Source organism: Mobula birostris, chromosome 5 (assembly GCF_030028105.1).
Source record: "Mobula birostris isolate sMobBir1 chromosome 5, sMobBir1.hap1, whole genome shotgun sequence".
In the NCBI taxonomy this organism is placed as follows: domain Eukaryota; kingdom Metazoa; phylum Chordata; class Chondrichthyes; order Myliobatiformes; family Myliobatidae; genus Mobula; species Mobula birostris.
In genome coordinates this window covers 168,874,667-168,899,548 of record NC_092374.1, presented here as the reverse complement: position 1 = coordinate 168,899,548, position 24,882 = coordinate 168,874,667, and the positions used below count along the sequence as shown (strand labels likewise).

Here is a 24,882-nt window from a genome sequence, read left to right as displayed (position 1 = left end):
TTGGGGAAAGTTTTTTTTAATGCAGAGCATGGTGGACATCTGGAATGTGCCGCCGCCAGGGGTGGTGATGGGAGCAGAGATGATGGGGCTATTTAAGAGGCTCTTAGATTGGCACATGAATATGGAGGGATATGGAACATGTGGCCAGTTCCTGTGTTGTTCTGTTCTATGTTCCTTTCTGAAGGGGATGAATAGAAGCCAGCAAACATAATTTGCAGGAAGGAAGTGGTTATGGAAGAAGAGTTTAAAGTGGGGGGGGGGGGGTTGGTGGGATACAAATAGAACAGAAAAGTAAAGTGCTTTCAGGAGTGAGATTGTTGGAGAGTATTGGAGTAGAAAGCAGTGATAGACAGGAGCAGACTTTGAGAGATTACAGAAACTGAATGTGAATGCACAAAATATGGTGAGTGGGGTCGGTGAGCTACAAACAATGATTAACAATCCCACACAGTCACAGGGAGAATGTGCAAACATGCGGTTATGATATATTTACAGCTAGGGATGTCACAAAAAAAAAAGGACAGGACTGGACACTTAATGTTACAGGATGCATGTTGTTCAAACGGTGGAAGGGATACAGGCCTAATGCAGGCAAATGGGATTATTATGGGCGGGCTTCATGGCCCACGTTGACCAGGTAGATCAGAAGGGCCTGTTTCTGTGTTGTGCAATTCTATGAGGGTCATAACCAGTTAAGGCAAAGTGATGGTAAGCTGTTCCCGTCGGCACATTAGTATAGCGGCTCGTGTAATGCGTCAGAGATGGCGATTCAATTCCCGCCACTGTCTCTAATAGGGTTGTACGTTCTCCCTGTGACTGTGTGGGGTTTTTTTTTCCCCTGGGTGCTCCGGTTTCTTGCTGCATACCAAAGGCATTCAGGTTAGTAATTGTGGGCAGGTTCTGCTAGCGCCTGAAGCATGGCCTCACTTGCGGGCATCCTTGGAATGTGTTCGTCACTGACGCCCATGAATCATTTCACTGTGTATTTTGATGTATATGTGACAAATAAAGCTAATCTTTAAATCTTCTTTATTAGCTGACAGTCTATGGGCAAAAGAATACAGACTTAAATTTTTGGGCAAAGTGTGTCAAGGGAGATGTGATGTAAAACCTCATGATCTAGAACTCTGTCGTTAGGGGTAATGGAAACTGAATCAATCAGTGCTTTCAAAGGTGATATTTGTAACAATTTCTACCATTATAGTGAAGATCAGAGGTGGAGGGGAGTGGGGATGTTGAGACTGACAGAATTGGTCTCCAAGGCAATGGTGCAGACTCAATGAGCTTAGTGCCCTTCTGTGTTTTTACAATGTTATGCCTCTATGAAAAGATATTAGACAGTTTCAACACTGGATGCCAAGGTAGAGTTTATTGAAATGGTTTAGGCCATTTTAAAAAGTCAAATTCCATACAATTAGTTATAAAAGAGGAACTCTTTCCTTGCAAAAGTTTGTAGACAGGTTGGTTGCGCACTTAGTGACTTTAACATTTGGTTACAGTCATCTGAAATTCCACTGTAACTTTTGCATTTGTATAATTATACTCAGTGCAGCTCCTCCCAACAAATAACCTTCTAGTAGAATTGCTTCTTCAGTTTTTTTTTTAGAATCTTTTAACTCCAGCATTTTAAACGCTTGATTCAGAACTGGCTTTCTCATTGTTGGATATTGTAATCATTTTCCTTGTGCCAAGATAGCTCTTGACAAATGTCAGTAAGGCAAACTCAAAATGTGGCCCTTAAATTCCAGCCTTCACCAAAAAAAACTGGAATTCAGGGGAGGAATACCCTGTTCATGCTACAGCCATTCAGTGTACAGCAGTGGGCTTTGGTGGGATCAAGGCAAGAGAGAATACACCCTTCTTGCCCCCGTGAAGAGGCACAATAGGGAATAAGTACCTGAACTAGTCAGGAATTTTTACCCTTTGTAATTCAACAAGGCCTCAGTGGAAGATGCTGGCTAATGTCTAGTATGAATCCTTGCAAAAGGCCTCCTCCTGACACTGGCTAAGGCAAGTTGACCCTGTTAGTCGATAGGCTTCTAAACAAATGTTTTGCCAAAGATAATGTTAATGTTTGTAAAGGGCTTAAGAAGGCCATTGGCAGAGTGGGGTTGGGGAGAGGTGACAGGCCTTTGGGAACTCTTTCATGGATCTGATGCAGAAGCCCCATATACCGGAAGCTCTGATCGTTCGTATGGGTATGTGGACCTCTGTCTGTGGTATTCTACCTTCTGTGACCTGGATGTGGCTCCAAAATCCGGATGCTTTGGTAATTATCATCAATATTCAGTAATTTTAGGTAAACTTCAGAGAATTCCTCAGATGAAAAAGGTGTAGGACTTACCACAGGGAATGACGGTTCTACCAGTAAACTTGGCAGTATGCAACTTTGCTCTCTATTATTCCTAGTGTACTGAAATCACATAAAGCTGTGTAGAATGCCTAGGTAATAATGATTTGAGACAGAATACAATAGCATTATTCATGTTGGCCAAGTTAACACTGAATTAAGTTAACCATCATCTCAGGTCCCTCCCCAAGACTTAGCTCTTTTGAAAATTAATGTTTTAGGTCACATTCAAGGATTAATCTTCACAAAGTAATGAGATTGTTGAGAACGATTCCATCTTCTGACCTTTGCTTTACAAATCGATTCCATTTCACATCTTGTCCAAAACTCAGAATCCACCTTATCGAAGATACAACAGTGTTTGCTCACCCAGCAAATGAAGGTAAGTTATTGTTTAGTGTCGGAGGCTATACATTGTAGGTGCTGCTCGTACTCTTCGGGGATGAGCTTATGGAATGGGATTGTCTGTTTCCTGGTGATGCCAACTGTTTGTTCAAGAACAACAGCATCACCAATATTTCATATTCTCTTTGTATCTTCTCCACCCACCCCCCCAAAAAAAAAGTCCTGACAAATTGGATGTTGACAGAGTTAATAGGGAATCAATAAACTTAAAACTGTCTATTTTTGTAAAAACAGCTGTCCTGGAAACAAGCTTTTACTTCAGTGGAACTAGAGTGTAGTGTATTAGCAGTGTAGTCCCTAAATCCACAAACAATTTAATATTTTATTCCCTTCTGGCAAAACTATTCCAAATTTTATAAGTTGTGCTCTGACAATGTATAAGCCTCCAAACCATTTGATCATGCTAAATAAAAACAGTAGGTGGAAATCTGACAAGATGTGGAAACGAGTTAGTGTCTCGCACAAAAGGAGCCTTTGTAAATATCTAATCAGCTTCTCAGCAAGGGACGCTTCCAATCTGATTTGTAAATGGAAGTGAACCACAGCTGCTCTAAATACAGCAGCAATTTTTACAACTTGCTAAATAAGATAAATATTTTTTTATGTTCACTTGTGTTCAAAGTGTCTGTGTCTTCGGGCAAGGATAATACACCTGGGGCCCTTATAAAAGCTGAGGCTTCTTTAAATCATTGTCAGTACAGGCCAGACATGGACTTGATCTGAACCTACCACATGATTGTCAAATCGGTATCAGTCAGTACCTAAACATCACTGGTCTAAAGCTCAAGTTTGTCTACAATAGTTAAGTTGTCAAACACTTCATATATGGGTTACAGTTTTAAGACAAGTACATTCTGGATACACAATCTTTCAAACTCTTGTCCAGGCAGAAGGTTGACTAATTTTTTTTTATATATATATACACATAATTTTCAAACATTTTAACTCTAGGCTGTAAGACAATCTGCCCAGTGTTGAATTTTGCCTTATTTTGGAATAAGCTGGGAGTGATGGTGGGGGGGGGGGGGGGGGGGGGGAGTAACAAGAACATCACAATGATTGTTGAAATTGTAAATTAACTATATGGCCATGGCGTATCTTAAAGACAAACTAACTTTTCCTTTTAAGAAAAGGAATCAAGGCATGATGGAAGTCAGTGTGTTTGAAAGGGGGCCCCCCCCCACAGGAGTGATCAATAAGCATGAGATTCCTTGCGACTCAGCAGACGCGTACGAGTAGCAGAACTGGTGGCGCTTCGGATCACTTCCATCCACCTGCAGAAAGAAAAGACACAGTTGGTGAAGTGGTTTTAAAGACCAGGCTACATATAGGAATTAACAAGATTTTAAGGACAGTGACCAGAGAAGAGCCGGAGAAAGAAAGTCAAAATAAAGTTTATTGTCGTATACACAGTTGCAATGAACTTGCTTGTAGCAACATCACAGGCTCATAGCATCAGAGACACGACATTCACAAGAAAAACTATACAATTAAAACAAAGACCACTGTAGTGGTTAGCACTTACAGTACAGGTGACCCGGGTTCAGTTTCTGTCACTGCCTGTAAGGAGTTTGTACCTTCTCCCCATGACTGTGGGTTTCATCCAGGTGCTCCAGTTTCCACCCACTGTCCAAAGACCTACCGGTTGACAGGTTAATTGGTCTTTGTAAATTGTCGCGTGATTAGTTTTGGATTAAAGTCACAGGATTACTGAGTGACGTGGCTTGAATGGCTGGAAAGGCCTTTAACACGCTCAACAAATAAATTTAAAAGAATAGTGAGTTTTGAGATTGTGGGGGCCCTTACACAGTGAGTAGCACCAGGTATAAAAAGCTGGCAAGACCTGTGTGATCTCTCTGCTGATCTTGAGATGGATTGCATAATGAGGCAATTGGCAAGGGCCAATAAAAATAAGTTATGTTTATGTTGGAGTGGACAGAGTTAAAGTGGGAACTGAGGCTTTGGCAAGGAGACACAGGTGAGTAGCAGGTAAAAACAGGTGAGTTTTTTTTATATAGTAGTTATCTAAAAAGATACCAAATTACAACCAATTAACTAAAGTATGAGTGCGGGATCAGATCATGTGTTATAGCTGCATGATGTGGATGCTAGTGAACTCCATTGTGGTTCCTGATGACCACATCTACAGCAAGTGTTGGTTGCTTGAGGACCTGGAATCTGAGCTTCAAACACCGTGATGGATCAGGAAGGGGGAGAGTCACCTGGACACTCTGTCAGGAGGCAGGCACACCACTTTGTTTAAATACTCCAGAGTTAGCCTGTGGCCAAGTACAAGAGGGTGTGAGTGAGGCAGATTGGGGAATGAAAGAGGCTATGCTGGGGCAGTCTCAACGTTTGGAGCTCACCAAACAGGGTGTTGCTCCCTGGGAGGATGAACGTGAGGGCTGCAGGGAGGATGAGTAACTGAACTGTGGCATTGTGGTTAGGGTAATGTTTTGTGGGTGCACTAGGGTCTGGAAGAACATTGTTTCGTTTGGTTGTACAATTGTAAAGTCAGAATACAATAAGCTCGAACTTGGTTCAGGGAGCCATTCAGAAGGGACAAAAAGAAAGCAAATTGTAATTGGGGAAATTATAGTCAGGGAATAGACAATTGTCTGTCGCAAGGACTGAGAGGCCCAAAGACTGTAGTGTCTGCTTGGTGCTGGGTTCAGGACATTTCAACTAACTTGGAGTGGGAGGGGAGAAATCCAGTTGTCATGGTCCACATGAGTACCCAACAACATGGGAAGAACAAGGGAAAAAAGGTTCTGCTGAGGGAATTTGAGCAGCTAGGGTCTAGTTACCTGAACTACATGCAAAATGGATTAATGTGTGGCTCAACCATTGTATGGGAGAAATAGCTTTGAAGCAGCTTGTGTTTGAACCCACTAGGGGGAAGGCAATTCTGGGTTGGGCGTTGTGTAATGAACAACACAATCCATTGGGGAGCTTAAGGTAATATTAAAGAGGATATGAAAAATTTCTCCAAATACATAAAGTATAAAAGAGAGGTGACAGTAGCTATCGGACTGCTGGAGAGGTAGTAATGTGGGACAAGGAAATGGCAAATGAACTGAATAAGTATTTTGCATCAGTCTTAATTGTGCAGTATTTACATTAGCAGTAAAGTGGAAGCATCAGGGGACATTAAGTGTGTGTAGTTACTGTTACTAGAGAGAAGGGTCTTGGGAAACTGTAAGGTCTGAAGGTAGATAAGACACCTGGACCTGTTAGTGTACACCCCAGAGTTTTGAAAGAGGCGGCTGAAGAGATTGTGGAGGCAGTAGTAATGATCTTTCAAGAATTACTGGATTCTGGAATGGTTCCAGGAGACTGGAACATTGCAAATGTCACTCTACTCTTCAAGAAGGGAGAGAGGCAGAAAAAGGGAAACTATGGGCCAGTTAGTCTGACCTCAGTGGTTGGGAAGATGTTGGAGTTAATTCTGAAGGATGAGGTGTCAGGGTATTTGGAGGCACATGATAAAATGGGTGGTAGTCAGCATGGTTTTCCTCAAGGGAAAAACTTGCCTGATAAATCTGTTGGAATTCTTTCAAGAAATAACAAGCAGGGTAGCAAAGGAATATCAGTTGAAGTTGGATACTTGACAAGGTGCCACATGAGTCTGCTTAACAAGCTACGAGCCCATGGTATTACAGAAAGATTTTAGCATGGATAAAGCAGTGGCTGATTGGCAGGAGTGGGAATAAAGAGAGCCTTTTCTGGTTGGCTGCTGGTGTTTCACAGGGGTCTGTGTAGGGACTGATTCTTCTTACGATATAGGTCACTGATTTGGATGATGGAATTAATGGCTTTGTTGCAAAGTTTGCGGGTGATATGAAGGTAGGTGGAGGGGGCAGGTAGTTTTGAGGAAACAGGCTACAGAAGGACTTAGATTAAGAGAATGGGCAAAGAAACTGCAGGTGGAATACAGTGTTGATAAGTGTATGGTCATGCACTTTGGTAGAAGAAATGGAAGAGTTGACTACTTTCTAAATGGAGAGAAAATTCAAAACAAAACTGAGTCACAAAGGAGCTTGAGAGTCCTTGTGTCAGGATTCCTAAAGGTTAATTTGCACATTGAGTCTGTGGTGAGGAAGGCAAATACAATGTTAGCATTCATTTCTAGAGGACTGGAATATAAAAGCAAGGATGTAACACTGAGAGATTATAAAATACAGGTGAGGCCTCACTTGGAGTATTGTGAGCAGTTTTGGGCCCTGTATCTTAGAAAGGATGTGTTGAAACTGGAGAGGGTTCGAAGGAGGTTCATGAAAATGATTCCAGGATTGAAACAATTGTCATATGAAGCGTGTTTGGTGGCTTTGGACCCGTATTCAGAAGAGTGAGGGGTGACCTCGTTGAAACCTATTGAATGGTGAAAGGCCTTGATAGAATGGATGTTAAGACAAGAGGACACAGCCTCAGAATAGAGGGGTGTCCTTTTAGAATGGAGATGAGGAAGAATTTCTTTAGCCAGAGCGCGGTGAATCGGGAATGCTTTGCCACAGACTGCTGTGGAGGCCAAGTCTTTATGTATATTAAAGGCAGGGGTTGATAGATTCTTGATTGGTCAGGGCACAAAGGGATACGGAGTGAAGGCAGGAGATTGGGGTTGAGAGGAAAATTGGATCAGCCATGATGAAAAGGCAGAGCAGACTCAATGGGCCAAATAGCCTAATTCTGCTCCTATATCTTATAGTCTTATTGTAAAGGAAGGCTTAGGAGGCTGTTATCATAATATGATGGGCTTTATCCTGCAACTTGAGTGGGAGACACTAAAATTGGAAGTATTGGTATTACAGCTAAGTAACAGTACTACAGAGACCATACGACATAGGAGCAGAATTAGGCCATTTGGCCCATTGAGTCTTCTCTGCCATTCCAATCATGGCTGATCCTTTTTCCCCTCCTCAGCCCCACTCACTGACTTTATCCCTATAACCTTTGATGCCGTGTCTAATCAAGAACCTATCAAGCTCGGCCTTAAATACACCCATGACCTGGCCTCCACAGCAGCCTGTGGTAACAAATTCCACAAATTCACTACCCTCTGGCTAAAGAAATTTCTCTGCATCTCTGTTTTAAATGGGCACCCCTCTATTCTGAGGCCGTGCCTTTTTGTCCTAGACCACCCCACCATGGGAAACATCCTTTCTACATCTACTCTGTCTAGGCCTTTCAACATTTGAAAGGTTTCAATGAGATCCCACCTCATTCTTCAAATGTTCCTCATATGATAACATTTTCGTTCCTGGAATCATCCTTGTGAACCCTCTCCAATGCCAACACATCTTTTCTTAGATCAGGAGCCCAGAACTGTTCACAATACTCAAGTTGAGGCCTCATCAGTGCCTCATAAAGCCTCAGCATCACATCTCCGCTCTTGTATTCCAGACCTCTTGAAATAAATTATAACCTGGCATTTGCCCTCCTCACCACCGACTCTACCTGCAAGTTGACCTTTAGGGTGTTCTGCATAAGGACTTCCAAGTCCCTTTGCATCTCAGATTTTTGGATTGTCTGCACATTAATTTCTTCTACCAAAGTGCATAACCATGCATTTTCCAACACTGTATTTCATTTGCCACTTTCTTGCCCATTCTCCTAATCTGCCTAAGTCCTTCTGCAGCCTACCTGCCCTTCCACCAATCATTGTATCATCTGCAAACTTGGCAACAAAGCTATCTGTTCCATCATCGAAATACAGCATAAAAAGAAGCGGTCCCAACACCAACCCCTGCGGAACACCACTATTCACTGGCAGCCAACCAGAAAGGGATACTTTTGCCCTCTACCAATCAGCCAATGCTCTAACCATAGGAGTAACTTTCCTGTAATACCAAGGGGTCTTAATTTGGTAAGCAACCTCATGTGTCAAAGGTCTTCTGAAAGTCCAGATATACAAATCCACTGCATCCCTTTTATCTATCCAGCTAGTAATCTCCTCAAAGAATTCCAACAGGTTCGGCAGGCAGGATTTCCCCCAAGAAAGCCATACTGACTTTGTCCTAATCTTGTCCTGTGTCACCAAGTACTTCATAACCTCATCCTTAACAATTGAATCTAACATCTTCCCAACCACTGAGGCCAGGCTAAACTGGTCTACGATTTCCTTTCTGCTGCCTTCCTTAAAGGGTGGAGAAACACTTGCAGTTTTCTAGTCCTCTGGCACCACGCCACAGTCCAACGACTTTTGAAAGATTATTACCAATGCCTCCACAATCTCTGTTGCTACCTCTTTCAGAACCCTAGGATGCAGTTCATCTGGTTTGGATGACTTGTGTACCCTTAGGTCTTTCAGCTTTTTGAGCACCTTCTCCCTTGTAATAGTAACTGCACTCACTTCTCTTCCCTCATACCCCTCATCATCTGGCATACTGCTATTGTCTTCCACAGTGAAGACTGATGTAAAATACTCGATTAATTCATCTGCCAACTCCTTGTCCCTTGTTATTATTCCTCCAGCCTCGTTTTCTAGCAGTCCTATATCCACCCTCGTCCCTCTTTTTTTTTTACATACTTGAAAAAGTTTTTACTATCCACTTTGATATTGTTTGCTAGCTTGCTTTCATATTTTCCCTCCTAATGATTCTTTTAGTTGCTCTCTGTAGATTTTTAAAAGCTTCCCAATCCTCTGTCTTCCCACTAATTGTTGCTTTGTTGTATGCCCTCTTTTGCTTTAACTTCCCTTGTCAGTCATGGTTGTACTATTTTGCCATTTGAGTATTTCTTCATTTTTGGAATACAAATGTCTTGCAGCTTCCTCACTTTCCCCTGTAACGCACACCATTGCTGCTCTGCTCACATCCCAGCCAGCAGCTCCTTCCAATTTACTTTGGCTAACTCCTCTTTCATACCACTGTAATTTCCTTTACTCCACTGAAATACTGCTACCTCAGACTGTACTTTCTCTATCAAATTTCAAGTTGAACTCAATCATATTGAGATCACTGCCTCCTCAGATTTCTTTTACCTTAAGCTCCCTAATCGTCTCTGGTTCATTACATAACACCCAATCCAGTATAGCTGATCCCCTAGTGGGCTCAATGACAAACTGCTCTGAAAAGCCATCCCAAAGGCATTCAACAAACTCACTCTTTGAGATCCATTATCAAGCTGATTTTCCCAGTGGACATGCATGTTGAAATCTCCCATGATTATCGTAACATGGCCCTTTTGACATGCCTTTTCTATTTCCGTTGTGGTCTGCATCCTAGTTACAGTTGGGAGACTTGTATATAACTGCCATCAGGGTCCTTTTACCCTTGCAGTTTCTTAACTCAACCCACAAGGATTCAACATCTTCTGATCCTATGTCACATCTATCTTTCTAAGATGCCATTCTTTACCAGCGTTATATTTCAATGTACCAGCAAACATGAGAGAGGAGCTGGCCAAATTTGACTGGAAGGAGATAAGGGCCGGGATATATGGAAGATAGATTAGGACATTATAGTACAGGCCCTTTGGCCCACCATGTTGTACCAACCTTTTAACTTACTCCAATATCAATCAAGTCCTTCCCTCCCACATTGACCTTTCATTCATGTGCCTATTTAAGAGTCTCTTAAATGTCCCTAATGTATTTGCCCGTACCACCATCACCACTCTGTGCACAAAAAAGCCTCTGGCATTCCCCCCTATACTTCCCTCCAAATGACTTAAAATGATGCCCCCTTATATTTGCCATATTCACCCGGGGGGGGAGGTGTCTCTGGCTGCCCACTCTATCTGTGCCTCAACATCTTGTACATCTGTCAAGTCACCTCCCATCCTCTGCTCTGATGAGATAAGCCCTGAATCGCTCAATGCTTGAGCAGTGGTAGCTGGAGTTTCTGGGAGTAATTTGCAAGACAGGCTCGTTATTCCCAAAGAAGAAGAATCATTCTAAAGGCTACCAATGAAATTCAAAGACAGCATAAGAATGTGCATGTGATATGGCAAAATTAGTGGGAAGCTAGAGGATTGGGAAAATTTTTAAAACAAGCAGAAGGCATCTAAAAAAGCAGTAAGGTAAGAAAGGATGAAGGGTAGCAAATAATAATAAAAAAAGAGGATACCAAAAGATTTTTTGAATATAACCACAAAGTAAAAGAGAGGCAAGAAAATGATGCTGGAGAGGTAACAATGGCAGAACAGAGAAATTGTTTCAAACTGTATAAATACACCAGCAGGATGCCAGAAATTTGAGAGTGTCAAGGGGCAGTGGAAAGATCTGAAGGTGGATAAGTCACCTGCACCAGCTGGACTACAGCCCAGGGTTCTGAAAGCCGTAGCTGAAGATTTTGGAGGCATTAGTAATGATCTTTCAAGAATCACTAGATTCTGGCATGGTTCTGGAGGACCGGAAAATTACAAATGTCATTCACTGGTGTTATTGAAAAGCCTAAACAGAGTGGATGTGGAAAGGCTGTTTACTATAGTGGGACTCTAGGACTAGAGGGCACAACCGCAGACTAGAAGGATGTGCCTTCAGAACAGAAATGAGGAATTGCATCGCCACAGATGGCTGTGTAGGCCAAATCATTATATATATTTAAATTGAGGTTGATAGGCTCTTAATTAGTAAGGGTGTCAAAGGTTACAGGGAAAAGGTAGAATGGAGTTGGGAGGAAAAATAAATCAGCCACGACTGAATGGTTAAGCAGTCTTGATGGATTAAGTGGCCTAATTCTGTCTCAAGGTCTTATAGTGCAAAATGGTCATAGTGTTGCTAAATACTATGAGAAGATTTGTCTGTTTTACATTCTGACTGTTCAACCCCTTCTACCTTTCCTCAGTGATTTTCCATTCCTCTCTCATCCCTCCAACAGAATTAAAAATGGTAATCCATACCCTCCCATTGTCACCTCGTGTGCACAAATAAATGACTTACAGCAGGAGTGCCTCACCTTTCAAACGTATATTCACTTTCAGCCCTGAAGAAGTAAACGTGTGACTTGAACTGTAGCTTGAAAACGTAGTCCTTGTGAATGTTGTCAGACTCTGCTGGGATGGTAACCGAATAACCCAGCAGTGGCAAGCTTGCCAATGGATGGGAATCCTAGGGGAAGATCAACAGCATCATTATGAGGTGGTCTGCAAGGTCATTAACCAGAGAAACACTTACAAAATATTCAACAATACAGGCTCTTCAGCTGTCGTGCCAACCAATTAACCTTCACCAAGGTCTCACCCTTTGCTCTGACATAGCCCTCTAATTTTCTTTCATCCATTGGCCTAAGACCTTTGAATGCCCCTAATGTATCTGCCTCCAGAACCATAGCAGCACGTTCCATGTATCCACGACCGTGTAAAAAAAGAGAAGTATAACTCTTATATACTCCCTATACTTTTCTTCAATCAAAATTATGCCTCTCGTACTAGCCATTTCCATCCGGGGAAAAGCATCCTGGTAAGTCTCTCTGCACCCTCTCTAAAACTTCCACATCCTTCCTAGAATGAGGAGACCACAACGGAACAGAATAGTGTGGAAATCAGTCTGTCTCTAGTGAGGATGTCTTCAGTCATTGGTCACTGAGAGTGCAAAGGAGATATACCAGGATGCTGCCTAGACTAGATAGCATGTCCTAGGTGGATAAGTGAGCAAGCTAGGGCTACTCTTTGAGTAGGTGAAAGGTTCAGCACAATGTGGTATGCCAAAGGACCTGTACCGTGTCATTCCATGTTCCAGGTCATGTTGGTGAAAACATCAGTGAACCACTTCCCAGACAAGCTCCATGTTGAATGGACCTTTACTGTCAAAGTACATTGAAATTCAAGAGAGCCACATCTCAATACATGAGCACTATTATACCATGCATTCAGTGTTTTGAATGACTTTCTACCTCATTTAGTGGAAAACTGCACAGATGGAAAGATGGAATTTTCCCAGTTTATAACCGCAAGGAAAATAACATAAGGTCTGCGCTAAAGATCCCAAGTGTTGCCAGCTGGCATTTGAACATAAGTAAATAATTGCAAATGATAAAACCAGATCATTGTCATAACATGCTTCAGGGAAGGAAATCTGCTTTCCTTACCCAATCTGAGCTCGAGGTGTCTACATGTGTAGAAATGTAGTTGACTGCTGAGCTGGTACAGCAGGTGGAGCTGCTGCTTCATGTTTCCATGAGCCAAGTTAGATCCTGAACTCTGTGTGGAGTCTGAACGTTCTCCCAGTTTCCTCCTATATCTTCCTTGGAGTGCAGAAGGATTGGGGTGGGGGGGGGGTGACTTCATAGAGATTTATAAAATCCCAAAGGCTATAGATAAAGTGGACAGTTATAGTCTTTCCCCCAGTGTTGGGGAGGCCAAAACTACAGGGCTTAGATACAAGTAAGATTCAAGGTATGCTTATTATCAAAGAATGTGTAAACTGTACAACCTTGAGATTTCTTGCTCACAGGTAGTCACAGAGCAAGAAACCCAAAATAACCCAATCAAAGAAAAAAAACATGAAAATAAAAGACCAACACCTGATGCGCAAGAGAAAAGGGAAAAAATACAAATCATGCAGAACAATTGAAGTGAACAACAACAATCCAAACCAAATTGAGGAGGGAGACCTGAGAGATAGTTTGATTGCACAGAAGGCAGTGAGCAACAGAATGACCTACCGGAGACAGTGGTCAAGGAGGGTACAACTGCAACATATAAGAGGCATTGAGGGGAGGGGCTTGGAGGCTTATGGGTCAAATGCAGGCAATTGGGACTGGCAGAAAGGATGTTGTAGTCAGCATGGATCAGTTGGGACGAGAGGCCTATTTCCCTGCTGTATGACCCTATCCCAGAGTTATGCAGGTTGATGGGTTAATCGCCCAGCAAAAATTGTACTGCAGAGGGTGAATGAGCTTTGGACAAGTAGGTCGCAGAGAAATAAGTGTGGAGATGGGATTGCTACGGGTCAGCATCAGCTCAGTGGGCCAAATGGCCTCCAATGAGAAACATTACATAGCTGAGGGCAGAAAGGAATGTGCAATAGGTGCTGGATTTGTAGGCATGGCAAATGAACAAAACACTTATCCAACTGGGTTTCTACATTAACTTTACAGAAAATTCAAATACTTCATCTTTTACAGGGCCATAAATAGCTATAAAAATCTTGAACTATTTACAAGGTTAAGGAAGTCTTCCCTGGAATCCTGACCAATACAATTATATTCCATTTCCTTTTTACAGCCTTGATATAATTATGTACAGCTTGGTCTGTCTAGATGGCACGCCAGATAAAAGCTTTTTGCTGTATCTCTGTACACGTGACATTAACAAACCAATGCCAATTAAATCAACCTCACCAAATTAGCTGAATTTGCTTTAGGTCAGAGGTTATATGACCTATCTGACTTGAGTGACCAGAAGGCACTGAGGGAAGTGAGAGGTGTTGCACAGGATGTGTGCTTTGATATTTTACTCACTGTTTTAACAAGGGAAGAGAGGGCATTGGCCTCAGGCACACACAATACAAATTCACCCATGGGGGCTCACTCACCTGATGTGATTTGTAGAAGAAAAGGCAGAAGTTGGTAAAGACCACCCAAAGCTTTTGCCAGCCATTGCTGTTCTTGAACTTCCTCAGCAAGTTCCCAGATAACTGATTCTGACACAGGAGGAAAGACACACACACATCAGAGAATGGAAACATTGCTAGGAGATCATAAATGAGATTGCACAATAAAAAAAGAGCATCAGGAAGGAGTTATATACAGCCCAGTCACACTCTTTTCCTCTCTTTAAGTATCAGCTTCCAATGACTTTTGGCCTTTGAACTCCGGTCAGCAGCTCTCCAGCAGCCCCTGGACAGTATTTGGGTCAAAAGTAATAAGGGAGTATTTAGAAATGTCCTTCAAGAATACTGGATATAGGACAAGGGAAGGAAATGGGGATGAGCTTATTGAACTGAGTAAGGTAAGGAGTTATACAGCACGCCCTTCAGCCTGCCACGGCAATACCAGACTCAGCTAGTCTGTCCTATTTACTCATGTTCAGCCCACATCCCTCTAGAATTTTCCTATCTGTGCATCTCTCTAAACGTCTTTTATGTACCTGTTTTAATTGTTTGTGCTCCTACCACTTCTTCTGGCAGCTCAATCCATATACCCAAAAATTTGTGTGGAAAAACTTAAGACACAAGAAATTCTGCAGATGCTGGAAATCTAGAACAACACACATAAAATGCTGGAGGAACTCAGCAAATCAGCTAGCATCTATGGAAGAGAATAAGCAGTTGACATTTCGGGCCAACACCTTTCATCGGGAAGTGTTGACTGTTTATTCCCCTCCATAGATGCTGCCTGACTTGCTGAGTTTCTCCAGCATTGTGTATCTCCTTCTCAGCTTAAACCCATAACCTCTAGCTTTAGACTCCCTGCCCTGTGGAAAAAGATGACCTACTCCATCTGTGCCCTTCCTGATTTTATAATCCTCTATAAATTACCCCTGCATCGCCCTTGCTGCAATGGAAACGGTCCCAGCCTATCCATTTGTTCCTTATAACCCAACCCCTCCAGCCCTGATAACATCCTTGCAAATCTTTTCTGCACCCTCTCATTAGTTTAATCACATCCTTGTGAGGACCCCTCTCGAAACACTCCTAGCAGAGTTAGCAACATTGTTCTGAAGCCCAAGAATAATTCTTTGATTTGATCCAGTACTGAAGGGGACTCTAAGAAAATAATCTCAATTCTGTATTGGTACAAATCATCTTCAATAGCCTCACTCTGACAAATAGTACTGGATGATTAGATTTAATTCGCTCTTTTTGTCTCACTAACAGCTGTAACATCAGTGGCTCACTCGCCACTGTTCAGCTTTAGTTGGAATTGCAAATATTCACCTTCTAACCAAAGTTTTCCTTTCCTGGACTTGTTCAGCACAACAGTCCCGCTGAGCTATTTTTACCCTGCTGCATCCATTCATCGGAAACGTTATTCCAACTGTAACACTCTGTGGTTATTCCCAGATGGTTGGACTCTGAGCAAAATCTTAGCTCAAAAATTTGAGGCTATAAAATTTACTTGCTCAATTCTCAAAGGAACATGTCTGTGATTTTAACATTCTTCTACATGTGACAGCTGTTACCATCTGTTGCAGAGACCAATGCTTTGATGAAGGGAGCTACGTCAGTACACAAGCAGCAGCAACAACAGGCCTTTAAACCTGCTCCACGTTATCCCTCTTTCTCACTCCAGGCCTGCAGAGTACAGCTGACCTATCTGAACCAATAGAGAGGACATCAAGAAATTGTGAGTTTTGTCAGCTGGCTGGCCTGATTCTGGGTTAAGGTTGGCTTCCCCTAGAGATCAGGGAGGGAGCAGATACCACAGCTGTGCAGGGCTGGGCTCAACTTTGGACGTCATAGCCAAGCAGACCTCTGCTGCTGGGCCTTTCCAGGATCTTCCAGATTTACTTCAGACTTGCAGCATCTGCGGCATTTTTCAGAGAACACACTTAATTAGCAGGCACGGGTGTGAAGGGCCAAAAGGCTCCCCCTCTGAACAACCTTTACCAACTTTGATCAATGCACTACAGGAATCATCCTAAGCATCATGGCTCAGGATGGCCCCTGCAAGAAACTCAACACATCCCCTCCACAGAGTCTGTCTACACTTACCGCTACCCTGGTAAAGCAGCCAGCACAATCAAAGCCCCCATCCAACCCAGACATTCTCTCATTTCTCCTCTTTGACTTAACTGAAAATACAAAGCCTCAAAACATGTACCACCGGGCTCAAGGACAACTTCTTCTTCGTTTGTCCATCGAAATCCGATGACGACATCTACTCCTTTAAAAGTGAGATCTATGATGACTATACAGTCCTATCCTGGACCCACAAGCTCTATTGCAGGTGGGACATGTATATGTAGTAGTGGTAGTGGTAGTGTTGGCAACCATGGCTGCATTTCTCCTGGCTTTCTTCTGCTGTCTTCTGATTGTTCTTCCCATCTCCAGAATAAGAACCCCATCCCTACACAGCTGTTGCCACGTGGTACGGTCAGCAGCAACATCCTCCAGGTCCTCGGATTTGATCTTGCACTTCCTTAAAACATTCTTCATCTGATCCTTATAGCGCTTCTTTGGCCTTCCAGCTGAGTGTTAACCATGATTTAGCTGGCCGTATAACACTCTGCGGGGTAGCCGACATGGGGGCATCCTTATCATGTGCCTCAGCCACTGCAGTTGACGTTGGGTGATCATGGCCTCAATACTTCTGCAGTTGGTCTTTACAAGTATTTCAGTGTGAGACACCGGCTCACGCCAGGTAATTCCCAGGATGCGCTGGAGGCAGCTTATGTGGAAGTGCTCCAAGGACTTGATGTGACAGCTGTAGGTTACCCAACCTTCACAGCTATAAAGGAGGGTGGTGACACAGACCACTTGGTACACGGCGACCTTTGTGGAGGGATGAAGGCTCCTGTTCTGAAAGACTCGACGCCGAAGTCTCCCAAAGGCAGCTGATGCCTGTTTAATGTGGCTCTGGATGTCGTCGTCAATGCCGCTATCCTCAGAGAGAATGCTCCCCAGATATTTGAAAGATGGCACTACTGACAGCTTTTCATCACCAACAGTGAAGGCAGGTGGAGTGGCTGAGACACTGGTACCTCATTGACAAACCACTTCTGTCTTGGTGGTATTGACAGTCAGCCCCATCCTGCTGTTCGCTCTCACCGCCACAGCAAGGACAGTCTGAAGATCCTCCGGAGTATGGGACACAAGAGCACAGTTGTCTGCATACTGCAGCTCCAGGACCCGCTCTCTACAGAATTTGGTGGTTGCGTGGAGCCTCCTGACGTCAAGGAGGCTGCCATCTAATCTGACGTCCACTGCCACACCGCTGCTGTGTTTGATCTGGTTGTGGAGAAGCTTGGTAACACACAAGAGGAAGATGTTAAAGAGCACAGGTGCTAGCACATACCCCTGCCTTACCCCTGTGCGTACAAAGAGGGGCTCAGAGTCTTGTCCTCCTATGATCACCTGAGTAGTCATCCCATCGTGGAACTGGCGGAGGATGTTAACAAATTTATTGGGACAGCCAAACCTAAGGAGGTCATTCCATAACAGCTCTCTTTGCACAGTGTCGACTGCTTTGGAGAGGTCGACAAAGGCCATAAACAGGTCCTGATGTTGCTCCTGGCACTTTTCCTGAAGCCGCCGGGCTGTAAAGATCATGTTGATCGTGCTCCTGTTCTTCCTAAATCCACACTGCGATTCAGGCAGCATTGACTCCGTGATGTTGCTAATGAGTCTCTGAAGCATCACCTTAGCCAGGACCTTTCCAGCAACAGAAAGGAGCTTCTACCCATTGTTATAAAACTATTGAATGGGTAAAATGGACTCTTGACCTCACAATTTACCTTAGCTACAAACCAATTCCAGTTCCATTTCCACAACATCACTAACGAAAAGGAACTAAGCAAATATTGTTTTAGACTAAACTATAATTGGCTCCATTAGAATAACAGCCACTGTATTCAGACTGTGAAACAATTTGAATCTACCTTTCATATGTTAAGATAGCGCCGATAAGTGATGGCATTTTGCATGCAGTTCTGTTGGAGATCATCAAATATTCCTGTTTAGGACGACTACAAGTTAAATTCCCAGACAGGACCATAGGTACTGCAGTACGCTACATAATTTTTAAGATGTTTTTAAAAAATCTACCAATCTTCAAAATCAATGGAGTCCAGACAGCAGATTTGGATCGTGAGTGCAATTCCCCTTTAAGGAAATGGAATTGCAGAAGCCGAGCCAATCTACAGGCAAGATTGAAATGCGTAGGCTTTAGACTCACTCCTGACTTTTCTGTTGGCAAATGTACAGTCTCTGGAAAATAAAATTTAAGACCTTGGAGCAAGATTGCTATACCAAGGGATATCAGGGACTGCTGTATGCTTTGCTTTACGGAAACGTGGCTATCCCCTGCCATTTTTGGCACACAGTGGCAGCCCAATGGCTTCACCATTCTCCACAAAGACAGGACAACTGAGTCTTTTTAAAGGTAGAGGAGGTGGAACATGCTTTATGATTAACTCATCATAGTGCACAGATATCTCAGTCTCAGTCTCAGTCCTGCTCACCCGACCTGGAACTTCTAGTGGTCAAGTGTCATCCATTTTATCTGCCGAGGTGGCAGTGTACATTCCACCTCAGACCAGTATCAGACAGGCTCTGGAGGAGCTGAGTACTGTAATCGGCAGTCACAAAACAGCACACCAGGGTGCCTTTCTGTCATTACTGAGGATTTCAACCAGGCCAGCTTGAAGAAGTCTCTGAACAACTATCACCAACAAATCACCGGTGGAACCAGATAAGCCACATACTTCACCACTGTTATACCACCATTAAGAATTCTTGCCATACCATGCCACACCCACGCTTTAGTAAGCCCATTTGCCTGACTGTACTTCTACTCCTGAAGTACAGGCAGAGACTAAAGGGTGTAGCACCAAGGGTGCAGACCATGAAGGTATGGTCAAAAAAGTCAGAAGAGCACTTACAGGACTGCTCTGAGTCAATGGACTGGACTATTCAAGGATTCATCTTCAAATCTGAATGAATGGCCACAGTTGTCATTGTCTTCATCAAGATCTATGTGGATGAGTGCATGCATTTAAAAACGTACTCAAACCAAACGCTGTGGATGAACCAGGAGATTCATAGTCCGCTAAGAGCTAGATCTGTGGCATTCAAGACCAGTGATCCAGAACTATACGAGAAGTCCACATACAACCTATGTTAAGGGCAATGAGAAGAATTCCACTTGAAGTTTCCAGTTGAGATGGAATCAGATGCGCACCAGTCCTGGCAGGGCTTGCAGGCCATCATGTCCTACAAGGCAAAATCTAACATCATGGTTGGCTGTGATGCTTCACTCCCAGAGGAGCTCAAGGCCTTTTATGCACGTCTTTAAAGGGAGACTAGAACTACACCTGTGCAAATCCCTGCAGCATCTGGTGACCCTGTGATCTGAGTCTCGGGGGCCGACGTCAGAACATCTCTCAAGAGGGTGAACCTCACCAGGCAACAGGCCCTAATGGTATACCTGTTAAGGCATTGAAAAACTGCGCCAACCAACTGGCAGGAGTGTTCAACAACACCTTCAATCTCTCACTGTCGCAGTTGGAAGTTCTCAATTGTTTCAAAGGGGCGACAATCATACCAGTGCCCGAGAAGAGCAGGATGAGCTGCCTCAATGACTGTCGCACAGTTGTACTCACATCTACTGTGATGAAGTGCTTTGAGAGGTTGGTCATGGCCACAATCAACTCCTGCCTAAGCAAGGATCTGGACCCGCTGTAAACTGCCTATTGCCACAATAGTTCTACAGTGGATTCAATCTCACTGGCTCTCTACTCGGCCTGGGATCAGCTGGACAACACCAATATCAACGTCAGGCTGCTGTTGATTGATTACAACCCAGTGTTCAACACAATCATACCCCCATTTCTAATCAACAAGCTCCAAAACCTGGGCACCTGTACCTCCTCTGCAACTGGATCCTTGACTTCCTCACCAGGAAATCGCAGTCAGTGCAGATTGGAAATAACATCTCCTTCTCACTGACAGTCGACACTGGCACACGTCAAGGATGTGTGCTGTTATGGAATTCAGGAAAGGGAAGTCATAGGAATATGCACCAGTCCTCATCAAGGGATCAGTAATGGAAAGGGTGAGTAGTTTCAAGTTCCTGGGTGTCAACTTTTCTGAAGATCTAGCCTTGATCCAACATATTGATGCAATTACAAAAAAAGCATGACCGTGGCTATATTTCATTAGGCATTTGAGGAGACTTGATATGTTGCCAAACTTCTTCAGCTGTACCGTGGAGAGCATTCTAACTGGTTGCATCACCATCTGGTATGGAGGGGCCACTGCTGCAGAAATTGTAAACTCTGCCAGCTCCATCGCGGGCACTAGCCTCAGAGCATCGAGGACACCTTCATCGAGGTCACAGTTTGAGGATAAAGGGGAAGCCTTTTAGGACTGAGATTAGGAAAAACTTCTTCACACAGAGAGTGGTTAATCTGTGGAATTCTCTGCCACAGGAAACAGTTGAGGCCAGTTCATTGGCTATGTTTAAGAGGGAGTTAGATATGGCCCTTGTGGCTACGGGGATCAGGGGGTATGGAGGGAAGGCTGGTGCAGGGTTCTGAGTTGGATGATCAACCATGATCATACTGAATGACGGTGCAGGCTCGAAGGGCCGAATGGCCTACTCCTGCACCTATTTTCTATGTTTCTATGTAAAGCGCGATGCCTCAAGAAGGTGGTGTCCATCATTAAGGACCTCCATCACCCAGGACAAGCCCTCTTCTCATTGCTACCATCAACGGTGTGGCACAGGAGCCTGAGGACTCACACTCAATGTTTCAGGAGCAACTTGTTCCCCTCTGCCATTCGACTTCTGAATAGACAATGAACCCATGAACACTACCCACTATTATTTTTTGCTCTTTTTTTGCACTACTCACATACATGCATCTTTTTGTAGTTGCCTAAAATTATGTCTTGCAATGCACTGCTGCAGCAAAACGTCACATTTCACGACCTATGCCTGTGAGATTAAACCTGATTCTGATTCCATTAAGGACACAGAAATACCTTGCCCATTTATCTTTCCATCATCTTGCAAAGTTGATGCACCTGATAAAACTTTATATTATTGCAGTTTATAAGCACAATATGTGTTAAATACTTAAGGCAAATTTATAAAAGTTAAATATCTTCCCAGCTTTGATGTAATATTTGACTGGAAAGTGCTTCAGAACACCCTCTCGATCACTTACTGAGGCATCCTAATTCCTCTACTCAGCGTATCTGCTGCTGAAACCCCTAGACTTTACTTTGTTACTTACAGTCATAATTGATCCAAGAGTCTCTCTCCTACTCTCTGACAAACGTATATCCTAACTGGTCACCACTGCTTTGTGTCCACTTAACTACTCTGGCTCCTGGTTATGTACGACCTCAATTATGAAATGTTTCCCTTCCTTTTTAAATCCCTTCGTAATCTCTCACCTCTCCCTCTCTGTAATCCTCTGAACCTGAAACCAGCCAAGAGTCTGTTCTTTCCAGTCTGCTGCCACGATCATTCCTGAATCCAATCAGACCTCCACTGGGGGATGTGGATTCAGCTGCCATTTCATTTCTGAAACCTCCCTGTCTCACCTTCCTTGTCATTTTTAAAACCTATCCTTTTGACCATGCCGTGAACTTATAAAGAGAGCACAGAAGCAGGGCCTTTAATGGAGTCCACACTAACCATCACCCATTCGTATACACTAACCCTATGAAATTTGATGTGTCCCGTAGTGCTCCTCTGAAGCACCTTGGAGTATTTGTTATGATAGTTAATGAGTAAAACCCATAGCTAATGAGTAAAATCCAGGGAATGAAATAAGCATAAGGATTGATAATTAAGTAAAGACAAGTTGTTGTATTTTGTAAACATTCTTTAAACGAACCCAGAAAAAAGGCACACCTAGTGAGATTCCCCACTTCTCTCACTGTTACTGCTAATCAAACAACCGGGTTGTCAATACTGACCAAAAAGTATGTCAGCCCATGAAATAAACTCTAGTCTCACTTCATAAGATGTAGCTAAATATAAATTCCTTATATATCTATGAACATAGGTCTTGCTCGAGGCCAGAACATAATTAGTGGGCAATTTAAATCTGTCTCTGTGAAGTAATTGAGGCTCTACTTGTGTTTTGACAGGACAAGCTATTTCCAAGACTAGCAAAATGAAGGTTTGGACTCTAATTAGTGCTTTAAAAGCTAAAAGTAAGTATGTTGACAGCCGGCCAGATTATAGTGCCCCAGTGCCCCCCGACCCAGAAAGCTGTTACCTCAATACTGGAGATGTAATCATAAAAGGACAGACTCTGCACTCGATACCAACAGACATGAGAGAGGGCAAGAGGCCACTGATTACAGATCAATCCAGAGGGAAGTGAAGAACAGGCAGCAACAGTGGAGATTCCTTCCATCATAAGACCAGGACAACAAAAACAAAGGAGAGAGAAGACAGAGACAGGCTGTAAACTATGCAGGGAGCAAGGAAAGACAAGAAGTTTCGTAAATGACTTGTAATTAGGGTTGCCATCTCTTCAAGATTGGACTGCAGTCCAGGAATTGACAAATGATCTCCAAGGCATTGCTGCAAGCAGGAACCCAAGGGAGAAATGATTGTGCATTATAAAGATTTTTTTTAATTTAACCTGTTGTCAATTAGTTACAAAACAAAATATTGGACAGAGAGCTGTCCAAGGTTGAAAATATTGATCAGGTAAAGCGCCCACTTTACAATTGGACCTTGGAAGATGGGATGTCCCAAAGGAGGACATGTTGGCCAATAAACCGTGACAAAAGCTCCGGGAATAATATTGACCAGAGCTGGCAACCCTAGATGTAACATGCACACAGGTATCCATCTGTGCAGCAAGAAGATCTTGACAGAATGCCTGGAAAACAAAATGCTTTAAAAAGGAGCCAAACCAATTTTATTTTAAGGATTTAATACGAGGTTTCAGCTAGAACCAGCGTGACTCTTGTCAATGCAATTGTGGCCATATCATTAGCAGTGGCCTGGAATGAGCTTGCAGCTTGCCAATCAGTGTGGAGCCCAAGGCTGGAAACTGCTACCAATGATCATACAGGAATGCAAGCCATTTATCCATGCTGGTCACCCCAAACCTTTCTCCCTCTTCCCACTGCTCCTCAAATTGGCACCTGTTTGCATCAGTATTTTTTGCTTCCCTACATTCCCCACTCACTTTCCTCAAATTCCCCAACAGATTTATTAGTCTGATTCATGTTTGTATGACTTTGGACCTACCAAGCAGTACAATCACTCTCTTATGCATGGACAGCCGCATTTTTTGTCAGTATTTAAATGATCAGAAATTATTTAATTGTCTTCAAATGGGCCGTGCTGGGTAAAGAACTTTCTCCTGAATTCCCAAGTAGATTTATTTGTGAAAATCCTATAGCCTTGCTTAAAAATATCCCCATAATTAAACGCCTTCCTCAATTTTAAAGGAACCATCATTTATAGTAATTCGACAAACAAATACCTCGGGCTTTTCTTGAGCACCATTGTAAATGGGATAAAACGGGCAGCCCAGTGGAGAATTGGGTAGAGCCACTGCCTCACCGCTCCAGATACCAAGGTTCAGTCCTGACCTCGGTCACTGTTGATGTGGAGTTGACACGTTCTCCCTGATCCTTGTAGGTTTGCCCCGGGTTCTCCGCATTCCTCCCGCATTTGAGAAACGCAGGTGGTTAATTGGCTGCTGTGAATTGTCCCTCGCATGTAGGGAAGTGGATGGGAACGTGGGGAGAATGCAGAAAAAAGTGGATGGGTGTAAGTGGGTAGTGGATAGCTGGCACAGACTCAGTAGGCCGACGGGTCAATCACAGTGTTGTCTGACTTGATTCTATGAAAAATAGACAAAGCGATACGAAGAAAATGTATTACGCCTCATTATAGTAAGGATGTGGAAGCTTTGGCGAGAGTACACAAGACATTTATCAGGATGTTGCCTGGAACAGAGAACATATCTTGTGAAGATAGGTTGAGCAAACTAAGGCTTTCCTCTTTGGAGTGAGGAAGGATGATATATGACACATAAATAGAGTGGGAGCCAGCACCTTTTACCAGGGTGGCAATGGCTAATAGTTCAGCACAACGTCGTAGGCCATGGGGCCTGTTGCTGCGCTGTACTCTTCTATGTTCTGAGGTCCACCCTCAGCCCCCTCCACTCCGAGTAAAACAAACCCGGACTATGCACTCACGTGGAAAGCTATGAAATGAAGAGACTACGTTTAAAGTTTAATAAGAATCAACTGCGTCTTTATCAAGTACCCTTGGACAGTACATTCGGCCCACAATGTCACTGCCAATTTATGCTAAGTGCCCTCCTCCAGTTTATCATCCAAATCCCTCCATATTCACGTGTATATCTAGAAGTCCCTTCAACTCCACCAGGCTGCCTAATCCCACTCCTACCACTGGTAAACTGTTCCAAGCACCTACCACCCTCTGCATTTAAAACATGTCCCTCATGTCACCTTTAAGCTACTCCACCACCCCTGACCTTAAAATCACGTCCTCTGCTGTTTGATGTTTCTACTT

The 24,882-nt window shown here is 43.4% G+C and overlaps 1 protein-coding gene across 7 annotated transcripts in view; it reads right to left on the bottom strand.

Annotated features, from left to right (window-relative positions):
* Positions 1 to 1,355: 1,355 nt before the first annotated feature.
* The window catches only part of farp1 (FERM, RhoGEF (ARHGEF) and pleckstrin domain protein 1 (chondrocyte-derived)), a 263,668-nt gene continuing 240,141 nt past the window's right edge, over positions 1,356 to 24,882 (bottom strand). For 5 of the 7 annotated variants that reach the window (XM_072258822.1, XM_072258824.1, XM_072258825.1 and 2 more), the window contains exons 25-27: positions 14,232 to 14,339; positions 11,653 to 11,804; positions 1,356 to 4,029 (exon numbers count right to left, since the gene is read on the bottom strand). In XM_072258822.1, the coding sequence (XP_072114923.1) occupies positions 3,948 to 4,029; positions 11,653 to 11,804; positions 14,232 to 14,339 (342 nt within the window). In that variant the 3' untranslated portion in view covers positions 1,356 to 3,947. Of the gene's footprint in view, positions 4,030 to 11,652; positions 11,805 to 14,231; positions 14,340 to 23,821; positions 24,185 to 24,882 lie in introns of those variants that run through there. The other 2 variants (XM_072258827.1, XR_011886088.1) reach the window with 2 other exon arrangements.